This window comes from Ceratotherium simum, chromosome 16 (genome assembly GCF_057802395.1).
Source record: "Ceratotherium simum simum isolate JZ-2026a chromosome 16, ASM5780239v1, whole genome shotgun sequence".
In the NCBI taxonomy this organism is placed as follows: Eukaryota; Metazoa; Chordata; class Mammalia; order Perissodactyla; family Rhinocerotidae; genus Ceratotherium; species Ceratotherium simum.
The window spans coordinates 45,944,324-45,958,391 of record NC_141915.1 but is presented as its reverse complement, the minus strand read 5'-3'; the positions used below and the strand labels follow the sequence as shown (position 1 = coordinate 45,958,391).

The 14,068-nt window shown below is 41.9% G+C and overlaps 1 protein-coding gene and 1 long non-coding RNA gene across 7 annotated transcripts in view; one reads left to right on the top strand and one right to left on the bottom strand.

Moving 5' to 3' along the window:
- The window catches only part of MARCHF10 (membrane associated ring-CH-type finger 10), a 180,580-nt gene that overhangs the window by 146,614 nt on the left and 19,898 nt on the right, over positions 1-14,068 (top strand). For 4 of the 5 annotated variants that reach the window (XM_087441362.1, XM_087441363.1, XM_087441366.1 and 1 more), the window contains 3 exons: positions 5,026-6,430; positions 10,613-10,779; positions 13,365-13,474. In XM_087441362.1, the coding sequence (XP_087297488.1) occupies positions 5,026-6,430; positions 10,613-10,779; positions 13,365-13,474 (1,682 nt within the window). Of the gene's footprint in view, positions 1-5,025; positions 6,431-10,612; positions 10,780-13,364; positions 13,475-14,068 lie in introns of those variants that run through there. The other variant, XM_087441365.1, reaches the window with a different exon arrangement.
- LOC147915053 (uncharacterized) overlaps positions 1-14,068 on the bottom strand; it is a 32,945-nt gene that overhangs the window by 3,314 nt on the left and 15,563 nt on the right. For both annotated transcript variants that reach the window (XR_015554749.1, XR_015554750.1), the window contains exon 2: positions 305-4,988. This is a non-coding gene — a long non-coding RNA (uncharacterized LOC147915053). The remainder of the gene's footprint in view (positions 1-304; positions 4,989-14,068) is intronic.

Below are 14,068 nucleotides of genomic sequence, written 5' to 3'. Positions count from 1 at the left end.
AAACTTGTGCTTTTATATGAAGGAGATTGTACCTTAAAATGAAATGCTTGAAAGATTTTAAAAGCAAACTATTGGATCTAGTTTCCTTCTCCAAGAGAGGCTGGTGGGAAAAGGCAGGGCAGGGGGAGTTTATTTTTCACTTTTCTCTGTCATTACGCCATAAACACGACTGTGCACGGTTTTGAGTGGATGCTGGCTGTTAGGGTACCAGAGAGGGCATTTGGGTGTTGGGGTCAGTTAGGGGCGGGGGTGGAGAAGGAGTCTATAGCTCTGGGGAGGTCTCACCTGGCCACCTCCTACCCACCTGCCAGGAAATGAGGATGGGTGTCTGTAGGTAGCAGACTGCTCACCTCCCACAGAGATCTTCTCCCCTCTGATCCAGGGCATCAAAATCTTAATGTGTAAGAAATAACATCAAAATGAATATACGCTTTATTTCCAAATGTTAGTTTGGTGGATACTTCCTCTTTCAGTCCTGAGCATTCATCCTAAGACCCAAGCCATGCTGCTCTGCTAACCATGTTACCCTCTCCTGTGGTAGCAGAAAGAACAGGACATAAGGAGCCCCCATAGGACTCCAAGGAGAGTGACACTTGGCAGCCAACCTTGCCCCAAACCTGTTTTTCCCCTTGGGGAACCACTGAGCATCACACTTCCTCACCACCTGAGGAACACAGTAGCCTTTATTTTAAAAATATGATATATGCTGTGGTGGACACATGTAAATTAGAAGATGGTAGTATTTGGATGGCCATTAGAGCCTATGTGAATCTCTAGCAACTAGATATCCACAGGCCCTCCAAGGATCTAACGCCTCCTGTCGGGAAGGGCAGACCTCACTTCTAATTCCAGCTCTTCTTCCTCCCAGTTGTGGACCCTTGGGTGGTCAAGCAGCCACTCTGGGTTACAGTTCCCTTGTCCTAACATGAAGATAATGAAGTCTACCTCATTGCATTGCTGTAATTAACTAAGTGAAATGATATATGACCAGCACCTGGCTAGAGCAGGCACCGAATTATTGTTCATTTCTCTCCTGCCACCTCCCCAACAGCCCTCGATGAACTCTTGAATATTACTTGAAAGGTGGGGTTCCCCATGCATGCAATGTTCCTAGACCCATGAGGCTCATACAGTCCTCCACCTGCACCCAGAAGACATCTTCCATCATCCTGAGATCTGTTGAGAATTTGTCCCAATTTTCTATCATACCCAGGGCTCCTTAGCTTCCTTATTTCCTCACTAGTCTCTCTTTAGTTCTTTTTCTCACATTCTAGAGTGGTTTGTATAAATTGGAGTAGGAGCCAGATGTTTGAATTGTATCAGTGAGAGACGACGCAAATGTGACAGAGGTAATATATAGAAAACTCTTACAAATCGATAAGAAAAAGATGAATACCTAATAGAAAAATGAGGAAGAGCCATAACAGACAGTTTCACAGAAGAAATACAAGTAGCTAAAAAACATTTGAAAAAAAAAGTTCAACCTCACTAAGTAAATAAATGTAAATTTACACGAGAAAAATTTGGCCTGCCAAATTGGCTAAGATTTTTAAAATAATAATACTGGTAGTGAAACTAATAACCAATATTTCCTGGGCATGTTGTGTCAGATGTTATGCCAAGTCCTTGGCATGCATTGCTGGTGACACAATTGTGAGAGAGATGCTTTCATATCCTACCTGTAGAGAACTTGGTACAAACTGGAATTTGGCAACATATGAAAGGAATTTGGCAACATATGTGAAAGTCTTTAGAAAGCTAATACCTTTTGACCTAGCAGTTCCACTCCTATGGGTCTATTCTAATAAGATATGCAGTCAAAGATGTATGAGGAAGGACATTTATCACAGTGTAATTTGTGACAGCAAAGATCTTGAAACAATCTATATATCCAACAACAGGAGACAAGTTAAACAAATTATGATACATTTACATAATATACCCTTATACTGTAATAAATATCATGTTCTTAAAGAATAATTAATGGCAGGAGATAATGCTCACAATCGAATATTTACAAAAAGAAAGCAGAACATAAAGTTGTATATACCCAAATATCCCAGTTTTGTTTTTTAAAAAAATATTTCTAGATAAGAGAGCCCTGGGTTGTAAATTCCAGTGCCTTCAGGGAGCAAGCAGATATGGCAAGAGAAATACATAACAAGGGCTGTGGGGTCTGTGGTAAACCGGAACATACGTGCTCCACCTAAAGACAGTTAACTCAGTGTTCAAACGCTGAGCCAAAGAAAATCTCACAGGGGTCTTGAGTTTACAACCCACTGAACTCCAGGACAGTAGCAATGGTCATCTGAGTTTTGGATTATGGGTGATTTTTATTTCTTCTTCATCCTCTTCTGTATTTTCTAAATTTTCTGCAATAAACCTCTACTACATTTATAATCAGAGGAAAACAATTAAAAGCATATGGCTGTCAGAATGTAGGAAACTATTGGTCAAGCATATGAAGAAGTCTAGACCAAAGACATAATCTTAGGGCAGATGGACGCTTTTTCTGGTTTCATCTCATTGCACCTAGAACATTCAGTTGCACCTAGTTGAACTCCTAGAAATGGCAGGCCCTCCATTCACAGCTGGATCCCATGCAGGGCCTCAGAGAGGCATCTGACAGCATCTGTAGGGCCTAGTCTATGAATAGCACAACCTGGCACACCAAGTTGGGTGTTTATTCCCAGCCCTAGAGCTACTGAAGTCTGCTCCCTATTTGATAGACACAAGAAATAGGGTTAAAATAGCATAAATATAGAATGGTAGTCTGCCACCTTTAGGACACACACACACACACACACACACACACACCCAGGGAAGCGCTGGTTGAATTTTTAAAGAGGAAGGCAGTGTGGTGACAAGGAAGGCCGAAGATGCATCCCCTGAGGTGTTTTGGGAATCCAGAGGAGCCGCAGCGTGGCACTTAGTCTGAGACTTCTCCTGGCTTGGAGGCCAGTGTCGCCAGGTGACAGCTGGGGGGCTTCTGTGAAATAAGATTATGGTTCCTGTTGAGTTTCCAGTTTCTGTTTTTCAGAGGCTGCCCTAGCTGATTCTTTTGCCCATGAGGTGTCTCCCAAACTAAACTGGCTCAGGGCAGAGGGGGCAGCTCCCACCACCCAGCAGGTTCTGTGTGTTCAGGGAACGACCAACAGGTTCAGATTCCAGCTCTTGTTAGCTAATCTCTGAGGCCCTTCATCAAATTCAAAATGAAAATTAATCAACCAGAGCCTACACTTCTGACTCCTCCATATCACTTTTTCCTCAAAAACTTGTGAGGAGAATTCTTTTTGTCACATAGAGGCATTTGTTCCTCAAAATGCGATCAGCCCAGTCTGGGGGTTCACACCAGCTCCACCCCTCTACATACACAGCCAGATGATCAGATCACCCTGGAATTGATGCACTTCTCACTGCCGTTTGTAAAACCCATGAGGGGCCTGATAGGAGAGCTTAACTGATCTCTAGAAGAGCTGATGAGTAAAGATTCGCACCGCATCGCTGAGTGTCCCATGCAGTTAAACGATAAAAGAGGCTTACGGAGTATTAGAAGGTTAGAAACTCAAACTGGTGCTCCCCTGGGAGGCACCTCAATTAACGTGAGTCAGTACTGACTCGGCCCGTGGCTGAGCTGGACGCCCCGAGGGTCTGCATGTCACCTGCTTGAGCTGTCACCACACAGGCCTCCCCGCGCCTGTGGAGTCCCGTCCACTCTGTGGTGTGAGTCACTTTAGAAACTGAATGATGTGGACAGCAGCACCTCATCAGGTCCTGAGGACAGCAGCGAGCGGAGCAGAGGTGGGGAAGGCCGACGTCAGGAGGGACCAAAGGTAAGTGGAATCAGAGAAGTACTTTCAGTGTCCTATCCACCTTGAGAGGGTAACAAACCCTCAAGAGCACACACACACGGCGATGAATTAAATGGATTCTTGTTTTCACATGGCAACAGGAAGTCCAGCCAGTTTCTTAAGGGGTAACGCAGGGTAGTGGTTAAAAACACCAACGGTGGTATCAGGCAGGCTTGAGTTCAAATGAGCACTCCATCACTTACAAGAAATATGATCTTGGGTAAGTTATGTGACTTCCCTAAGCCTTGGTGCCCTCAATTATAATGTGGTGTGATTGTGGTACCTGTTTCATAGGGTGTGAGCCTAAATGTCTGTATGTAATATAGTTAGCATGATGCCTGACTAGTGCACTATAAGCCCTCGATAAGTGTGCTTATTCGTTATTTTTATTAGGCAAGTTTTGACCAAGTGATTTCACCAATAGAAATTCCTACCCATTTGGATACTTGATCTCTCTCCTCTCTCTACATCTCCACATCCCTTAGATTCAGGGCGGGTGGGGAGGAGACTGGGAGAATTCTGTTATAGCCAGAGATTACAGATTGACTAGGGGCTAGTGACAAAGAGAAGATAATGATTTCATGAGAGATTTATAATTTTTATTTGCGCTAAGTAGTAAATGTAACCAAAATCATCAGTGTAACTGGGCACCAGCTTCTAGAGCCTTCCTTCCAATCTTCCAAGGTAGATTGTACTTTTGTTAAGATTTTGTGAAGCTGTGTGTGAAGCAGGAATGTCATAAATGTATGTTGAAAGAATTCAGATGAGGAAGCACTGGTGGTTTTCATAGAAGTCATTCCTGGAGTGCTGGTTTTCCTTTTCAATAAATACTGGAATGAAAAGCATCATTTGAGAGATTTAGCCATCGTCAACCTTGACTGACTTGGGGTTGGACAGTCTTCCTGAAGCTTCTGCAGCAAGGACCTGTATCCTCAGAGTCTTCTAGTTTCCCCAGAACCAGCCTGAGCTCCACAAATGTACAAAGGAGAATTCAGAAGCAATAAAATGAAGCCAACTCTCCTATACTCCTCTTGTACCTCCAGCCATGTTGACCATGCATATTTTCTTCTCTAGGGCTTGTTTGTTGCCTTAAGGGATTCTCACCTTTGGTGTTAGGGGTTTTTCATCCATGAGCACCTATAATAGAATGACAAATTTGTTTTTCTTAATGCAGATCCAGAACCCATGTGGGCAAGTGACACTAAGCTGAAGAAGCCAACTCTAGAGAGAAGAAATTTAGTCCCATCCTCACAGCTCATGACAATGACTGAGAACACCCCTGAGAGAGCCAAAAAAGGAGACCCCAGTGGTCTTTCCCAGAATGAGCCACATCCAGCTCTATCTCAGGCCTTCCAAGGAACAAATAGTCCTCAAGTGTTGAGCGAGTCCTTGAGGCCACCACTTATAACCACTACCATGAGAGGGCCAAGAAGGGCATCATTTAGGTTCAGAGATGAAGATTTTTATTCCATGTTATCACTAAACCCTGGTGGAGAAAATGATGACACCGAAGAGGAAACCCACGTAGAGGAAGAGCGTTTGTTGCTTGGTATGCAATCACCCCGTTCTCCTTCCAATCATAAGAGAAGTAGATTTCCTGGAACATCGGCCACTTGGGCCAAAAATAAAAATTTTGAAGAAAATCCTGAAAATTGCAGAACTAATTCTGTAAGAAGAAGTGAGTCCGGTCATGGCTCATTAAGAATAAGCAATGCAGTGGAGCCAGGGACAGAGCAGCCTTCTGTCGGACAAAGGATGTTCCAAGATCCCGGGCTGCCTGATGGGGGGTCTGCTAAAGAGAATGACAGTGGTGATAGTGAAAATGAGAAAAAGACCTTTCATTCCTGGGACCCCAAATCCGAAGCCAGTCTAGATGATGATCTCAATGCTGAAAATGTATGTAGTGATTGTACTTCTGTGGAAGATAGGCCTGGTAGCCATGATTATGAAAGAGACTGGCAAGCCTATTTAAACAATTCTAGCAGTTCTCTTGACTGTTTTCTTTCTGGTAGACCAAGAGCTCCAAGATCATCAATGAATTCATCTTATAACACTCCTGGATCATTAAGGCATTCTGCTCTAAGAGATGATATTCCGGTAGACTTGTCGATGTCATCTATTTTAGTTCACAGTTCAGACTCAGAGGGAAACTCAAGGCTTAATGTTCGTCAACCACTGTCCCCCATTAGAAATAGGAATCCATTTGCCAGTGCTGAAAACCACAGTTATTTTCCAGTAAACAGTGCACATGAATTTGATGTCAGGGGAGCAGAAGATATTACTTTAACAAGCCGATCTCAGGAGGATCAATTATATACAGAAGATCTCTTACTAAATCCTCAAAGCAGCTTGTCCTTAGTGGAGTCTTCCAGCTCCTTCCCACCAAGAATGAACTTACAAGGCCACTTGCATGTGCCTGGCTCCCTGCAAGAAAATATACCTTTTTCTTTCTTTACAGTGTCTGATTTCTCAAATCAAAATGATAATGGGAACAGAATAGCCCTCTCTGGTTTCACAGATGAAAAGGAAGCCACTAAAATAAAGGGAGACCCTGAGAAACTCAAGAAATTGCAAGAAAGGTGAGGAATTTTCATAATTATATGTATATACATATATATTTTGTATTCCATTTTTCCAATGCTGAAATAAGCAGTACTTTCATTACAGGGTCATGGGAATTTTAAGTCATAGATAGGCCCTTCCTTGACATTTCAATGATGGCTTATTTCAAGAAAATTGTCTATTTTGTTGCTTTTGAATTACATGTATCTATAAAGAAAAGTTCGGGGTTCCGGCTCAATTTCCTCAGTATTCCCAAAGTGTTTTTCCCTTGAATACTGTAACTTTAAGAAGGGCAAGTTTCCTAGATATATAAGGGTTTCTGATGCTGCACAGGGCTAGCTCTTCTTGCCAGCAATTAGGAACAAAGATTTTTTACAAAAAGGTTGCCGTCTCCCCAGAGAATGAGACGTTCAGCACTTGAAGTTCACCAGCTCTCCCTCATGGCACTTTGCACAAATCCAACCAACAGTTCTAGAATTTGAATCTTCCAAACTGAAAGGCCGTTCCCAAACAGTTACCATAGTTACCTCAGTTCTCTGAAGGGCCGTGCTGGGGTAACCACAGCTTCCATTTTATAGGCTCTTTCTCATGCATGAGAGAGAGAGAAATAAGATCTTTTTCGAATTGCCCTTTCCTTTGATCTTTCCTTTCCTGTGAGTTGATATTGGGATATTTCACAACTATGGAATTTGATGCTTTTTAAAGCCATCATTAAACACCATGGCAGGATTCTACCATTTCATTTATGGAAGGTGTTACCATGACTTAATGGTGGCTTACTGATCTGGAAAGCTATTCTTTGAATGAGATCCCTCTTTGTGCATGTTAGTATGGCTCATGTGGGCCATTAATTATCCTATGGACATTCATTTGTAAGTGGGAAAATTCATGGCAATGAATTAGAATGCAAAAAGGAGGAAAAGATAGAACATAGAATGCGTACATACTCCTATGTCTTTTATCCAACTGCAGGCATGAAGGAACTTTCTAGTTAGCAGCACCTTTTCTTTTACATATTAAACAAACTACCAGAAAACCAACCAACCCATCCTTAAGGGCCAAAAGGCTTCATACCCACCCGTCCTCACCCACCCAAAAATATGGCTTCAGACCCACCTGTCAGGAGTCTGGACTTCCACCATCCCAAAGGAATATGTTTGGGCTACAAATGATTTCTTTTTAAAAACTCATCCACCTCTAAGCATGGTAATGCATTAAACAGCTATTATTTGTGTACTATATCAGACATTCTCTTTTTTCTGTACATAATAAACCTTATGCTTTTCTTATTATTTCAAAACTGTTCATTGTAGAAAATATTAAAAATATAAACTTAAAAGAAAAATCACCTGTAACCCTTTAATCCAGAGATAAGCTCTGTTAAAAACGTAGTTTCCAGTCTTTTTGCATACAAACACAATTTTTAGTAAACATTGGTTTATATTTTATGTCACACCTTATTTTAATATTTCAAGCCCATTTCTCAATGCCACTTACACTCTTTTAAATGTTTTCTTTTGGTTAGTTACTTTAATACATACAATAAGTATATAACATGTGTGTACACTCTAGAGAATTAGGAACAAAACAAAACCCAGACATCCCTGTGCCCACATTCCAGCTGACAGAATGTTCTGGAGCTTGTGAGCCCTCATCCATCCTATCTCCTTTCTCCCTCCCTCATCTCCTCTCTCCGGACCCCCTCCACCCCCAGGAAATCATTCCTGCATTGCATTTCTCACTCTTTTGCTTTTTATCTTGTTGTTGGAAGTTTTTTGCTTTATGGTTTTACCATATATTACTCCTAAACAATATAATAGTGGGAATACTTTTGAATTACTATTATTTTTGAACTCTGTATACATGGAATATCTATTCTTCTGCAACTTGCTTTTTCCTCTTACATTTTTAGCAAGATGCATCCTTGTTGATATTTTTGGCTTCAATTCATTCACTTTCACCGCTACAAAGTATTCTGTTACATGAATATACCACAATTTAGCCATTCTCCTGTCGTTGGACGTTTAGGTTCTATATTGTTTTCTGCAAATAGTGCTGCATGAACATTCTCGTAAATGTCTCCTGGTGCACATGAGAAGAGCTTGCTGGGATGTTTATCTAGGAGCAGAATTACTGGCGGGTAGCACACCTTCCACTGTACTAAATAATGCCAATTTATTGTCTCATCAGTAATGTATACTGTTATACATCCTTGCCAGCACTTGTATTGATTGGCTTTTCAAATTTTTGCCAGTCTGATGGGAGTCAAATAATATTGTGGCTTTAATTTACATTTTCATGACTGTTAATGAGGTTAGGCATTTTATGTGCCCTTTTAAATGGTAAACGATCATTTATGTTTCCTCTTCTGTAAAAGTACTTACTTATGTCTTTTGCCCATTTTTCTTTTAGAATATTTTTCTTTTAGGAGTCCTTTATGTATACTGGATACTAATCTAATCCTTTGACAGTTATGTGTTAGAAATATCTTTTCCCAATTTACAGTTTGTCTTTTCTCTTTCTTGATGTCTTTTAATGAAAATAAATTCTTAATTTTAATGTAGTCAATTATATCCATCTTATTTATGGATTGTGATTTGTATGTGGTTGTCTAGATTGGGAAATCCTTCCCTAACTTGGGGTCCTTATAATATTCTTCCTAGTTTCTTCTAAAATCTCTACAGTTTTGCTTTGCACACTTAGGACTTCACATGAAATGGATTTTGTAGTTAAATGTGAAGTCATGTTTAATGTGTGGCGTGAGATATGCTTTATGAATACACAGTTGTCCCAGGATCTCTCCCTGCTGACCCGCAGAGCCACCTGTGTCTCATAACATAACTCTAAATGTGTAAGTCTGTTTCAAGGCTCTCTGTTCTGTCCTATTGGTCTTTTTTTTTCCCCCTAAAACAATACCACATCATCTTAAGTGTAGCTTTACAAGTTTTGATAACTGATGGTGCAAAGCCTCCTTCCCCACTTTGTTCCTTAGAAGTCCTTGACTATATACATTTAAGAATCAGCTTGTTGGGATTTTCATTGGACTTGCCTTGAATCTATAGATTATTCTGGGGAGAACTGATGTCTTGGAGATATTGAGTCTTTTTTTATTAAACATGGTGTATCTCTTCTTTTGTTTGTGACCATTATGGAAAACTATAATTCTTTTTCATTAAACTTCCCTTTCTTGGAGAAGAAGGTATCTTAAGAAACTGAGCATGTACTTCTATATCCAGAGCAACATCCATTTCTTCCTCTCTTTTGATTTCAGTCTCTAGCCAGTTTCCTTTCCTTGACCAGACAGTCCTCAGTCCCATGAGGACTCTAAAGAACCAAAAAACAGCCTTAGCCTTCTTAAACCAGCGCCCCCCACCCCATGAACATCAACCAGCTATTCTTCACTTACCATTTAGAGACACAAATTTTGCTTACATCTGCTTACATCTTTGCATATTTGCTTACATTTTCATTAATTCTGCCTTCATCGGATTCCAGCAGCTTCCATTCTGGAATGTTGGCATAATTTGTTGGCAAGTGTTGGGTTATTGGTGAGCTCACCTCCAGGTTCATTGGTTCATCATTCATCCCAACCAACATCTATTCAGTGGTCTCTATGTGCAAATACGTTGCCCGACATTGGATGCCTTTTAGAGTTTGCAGAACAGGTTCACCATCATCATCACATCCAGTCTGCCCACAACCCTGTAAAGTATGTAGCTGTAGTATTATTGTCACCATGGCTTTACAGATGAGGAAACAGAGACCTGGGAAGCTTAAGTAATTTGTCCAAAGTCGACAAACTCACAAGTTTTAGAGGCAAGCCTCAAATCCGTGCCCCCGATCGCAAATCCCATGTGCTCACAACATACCACACCACTGGATTCCTCACAGTGGCCATGGCAGGGAGAGGGGCTCCCAGCCTTTCCCACAGCTCTAGATTTATGGGAGCAGCTCACATGTGTCAATCACTGCAGAGGAGCCTAATTGATAGAAGAATTCGTGCACCCATTATCAGTAATCATACTTGGAAGAATTTCCAGTAGGGCCAGAGGGAGCAGTGGGTGAGCCCCAGAGCCCTGGCAGGCAGGGCATGGGGGGATTGCGCCCTCTTTCTTCCCCCATTAACGCCCTGGGAACTGGTATTTGTGGAAACTGCAAATGTGGAGCCTCCTGGTCACGAGGGCTTGTTTTCCATTTAGTCTCCTGGAGGAGGACTCCGAGGAGGAGGGAGACTTGTGTCGCATCTGTCAGATAGCTGGGGGTTCCCCAGCCAACCCCCTCCTGGAGCCTTGCGGCTGTGTGGGAAGCCTGCAGTTTGTTCATCAGGAGTGCCTGAAAAAGTGGCTGAAAGTGAAAATAACATCAGGTAGGTGGGGAAGGAAGAGCGGCAAACGTGCCACGCCATATAATTAATACGAGACACCACAGTGTGGAACTCTGAGCCTTGACAACAGCTCCCTCTCCTCCACCGAGCAGCAGCTCCAGGAAACGTGGCCACCGAGCCCAGTACTCTTGCTCACAGCCGTGACAGATAGTAGCGGGACTAAGCGCTGTCTTCAAATTAGGGGGGGAATGGACTTATTTCCAAGTCTGAGAGAAGAATCCTGACCCCTGTGCTATTGAATTTTACCCCTGCTTGAGGCCTGAGCAGAGATGCTAAGATTGCCTCCCAGGAGGAAGGAAACTAGAAATGGGTCAGCGGTTGAACCTCAGCAAGCACACAGCAGCCATGCCGGCGAGCAGACACCTGGCAGAAACAGTTCTGCTTCCTTTTATTTGTGGAGAAAGAGGGTGTCACCTAAGAAACTGAGCAAAGCTGCCTTTTTGCAGTAGGGGTAGGAAAAGAGCACTGGTCAGATGTGTGTCGTGATGGATTGTAATTAGTATTTGGGTGGTGAACATGATGTAATCTATGCAGAAATAGAAGTATAATGATGTACACCTGAAATTTGTACAATGTTATAAACCAATATTACCACAATAAAAAAAAAAAAAGGAAAACTAAAGACTTTATCTTAGTATGTTGGAAATTCAGAAGATTTTTTTCCTATTATTTTTTTCCTTTTTGGATTTCTCGATTAAAAAAAAGTTTGTTTAAAAAAAAGAGCACTGATGGAATTTTCTAGAACCATATTCGATAAAGAGATTTCCATGTGCTGGTTTTGTCAGCTCTGTCTTTAACAGATTTGTAACTGGGTGTGAAGCCCCTCCTCGACTCCCTGGGGAAGTTATAACCTAAATACAGCCACATCAGGTAGGTTGGCTGTAGTTTTCTTGGCAGAGAACAGGAAATTTCTTTAAAACATGGTTTTAGGAATGAGAGCAACTTGAACAAAAAACCATAGAACACCAAAGAACAACTCGCTTAGAAAATAACCGCTGTGTCTTTTAGACACACCTCTCTGCAAACTTTTTACCCCATGGCCAGATCCTATTTCTCTGCTCTTCCCTGTTCTCCTCCTTGGTTCTCATTCTTCCAGGCAGCCTGGGAGCCTAGGAGCTTTACCCTGTCCCCATGGGGTGTGGCTGCGCCCTCTCGCCAAGAACAGCACACCATTTAATGAGAGGAATGAACATGTGGGATGATCATATGAACTGTCTCTTCCCTGAAGCCCTTTTTCCACAAATGCATCTTCCCGAGCATGAGAAATCTAGGACCACTGCCCAAGCTGCTCACAGCATCTCCACACAGTAGGCAGAGCGCTCAGTCCCTCAGAGAGCGAAGAAACAAGTGGATTTTGGTTGCTAATGACTCTGCCATGCAATGCTTTACCTTACCAGAAATTTGGGACAATTAAGCATAGAGCACGGAAAAAAATTACTCATGAAATGTTTGATGAAAGTGCTGCTAAATGCTTGTAAATGCCAGTGCTAGTATGAGTATGTTGAGCAGAATTAGACTGGAAGACACATGGGACATTCAGTAGCCTAAAGCATTCCAGAATGATGCTAAAAAAAAAAATCAAGCAAACAAAATGTAGATAAGGGATTACTATTCATCTTTGTCATTTGAAATTCTCTATTATTTACTATTTCTTTACATGCCCAGTGGGGAAAAATAGAACTGGGGTATAAAACTGTACAAACCCTGTCTTTACTAAATAAATGCAGGTAACTAATTAGTCTTCTATTTTCTAATGCATAAAATAAACACCAGTACATCATTAGCCAAATGCAGCAACTACACTGGGGGAAAAGACGTATGGCAGGATGTTTACTCAGACATAACAGCCACAGTTCTGCATCTTCCACTCTTGCATTGGGGAATAGGATAAACGGAGGAAAGATGCTGATCTAGAGTGCACGTTTTTAAAAAAAGAAAACAGCAACAAAAGAAGCCTTCTCATGTTTCTTTTCCCAAACGGGGCTGAGCTCAGGCTCAGGTGCTGGCCCCAGATACTGCTCTGTTAGTCCCCACACATGGCCCCTGGCTCCTCCCTCTCCTCGGATGGGAAGTCACCTGGTCGGGAGTAAAGGCAGATTTTTAAGCCATAGATTGAAGATCGCTTCTGCCATCAATTTGGTCCTCACTAATTTATTTGCTTGGACCTGTGTTAGGTCTGCCAGAAAACAACAACAACAACAGGCCCAATATTCCCTCTTTTGGCAAACACCTGTGTTACAGACTCGCAGCCTCCCTATAGCAATTCCAATTTTATGAACCAGTATGTTTATATTTAAATAGAAAGCAAGACCTATTATTTAAAAGTCATGAGTATTTCACTTATATGAAGTTTGCATAATAATGAAAATGATTACAAAGGAAATTTTTCAGATCTCAGATTCAAGGTCATTTTCTACAGAAGATGGCTGACTTTAAAAAGAAGGTCACTGAAACTCAGAGTTCTTAACACACAGAAGTTTTCTCTCAAAACGTCAACACAAAAAGACCCAAAGAGTCAACACAGAAAGACCCAGTGTTATATGTAACAAGGAATTCTTTAATTTAAGGAGCGGATCTGGGCGCCGTGAAGACCTGTGAGATGTGTAAGCAAGGCCTGCTTGTCGATCTGGATGATTTTAATGTGACCGAATTCTATCAGAAGCACCAGCAGTCCCGGGTAAGAGATGCTCACACCCACTCGGCCTCCGCAGGCCAAGGTCGGTTAGTGGTGCGAGGCGGGAAGAAACGCTGTCCCTGATATAAGGAGTGTAGACAGCTTGTGCAGGGGGTGAGTCTGGGAGTGTCCATTTAGCTCACTTCTCTGAGAAGGGCTATTACTAAATAAGACCACTGGAGGGCTGGAAAGTCTTGGTTGCCCTGGGTTGAGGTCCCACTGTGTCAGGGACAAAAGTAGGAAGCTGCGGTAGCCAACTGGACACACAGAAATAACAAAACGTCTGGCAAGCTCCATGCCCAAATTTGCTGAAGTCATTTAAGTTTAATAGCAGCAAGAGAAAAAAAAATCAGGGTCTTGGAGGAAATGGTCCCCAATTTATATATCAAGTAACTCTGGGGTAATAAGGAACTGCTTTATTCAAAGTTGATAAACATGTAGTAAGCGCCTACTGTGTGCTTTTTAAAACCTAGTGAATTAACTCGCCTGGGGTATTTGGATTGCAATTCCAATACTGCGAAAGAGTGAGTTAACCTCAGGTGGGAGGGGATTTATGCCCAGGATAATAGTTAATTGCCCAATGCTCATGCAAACAGT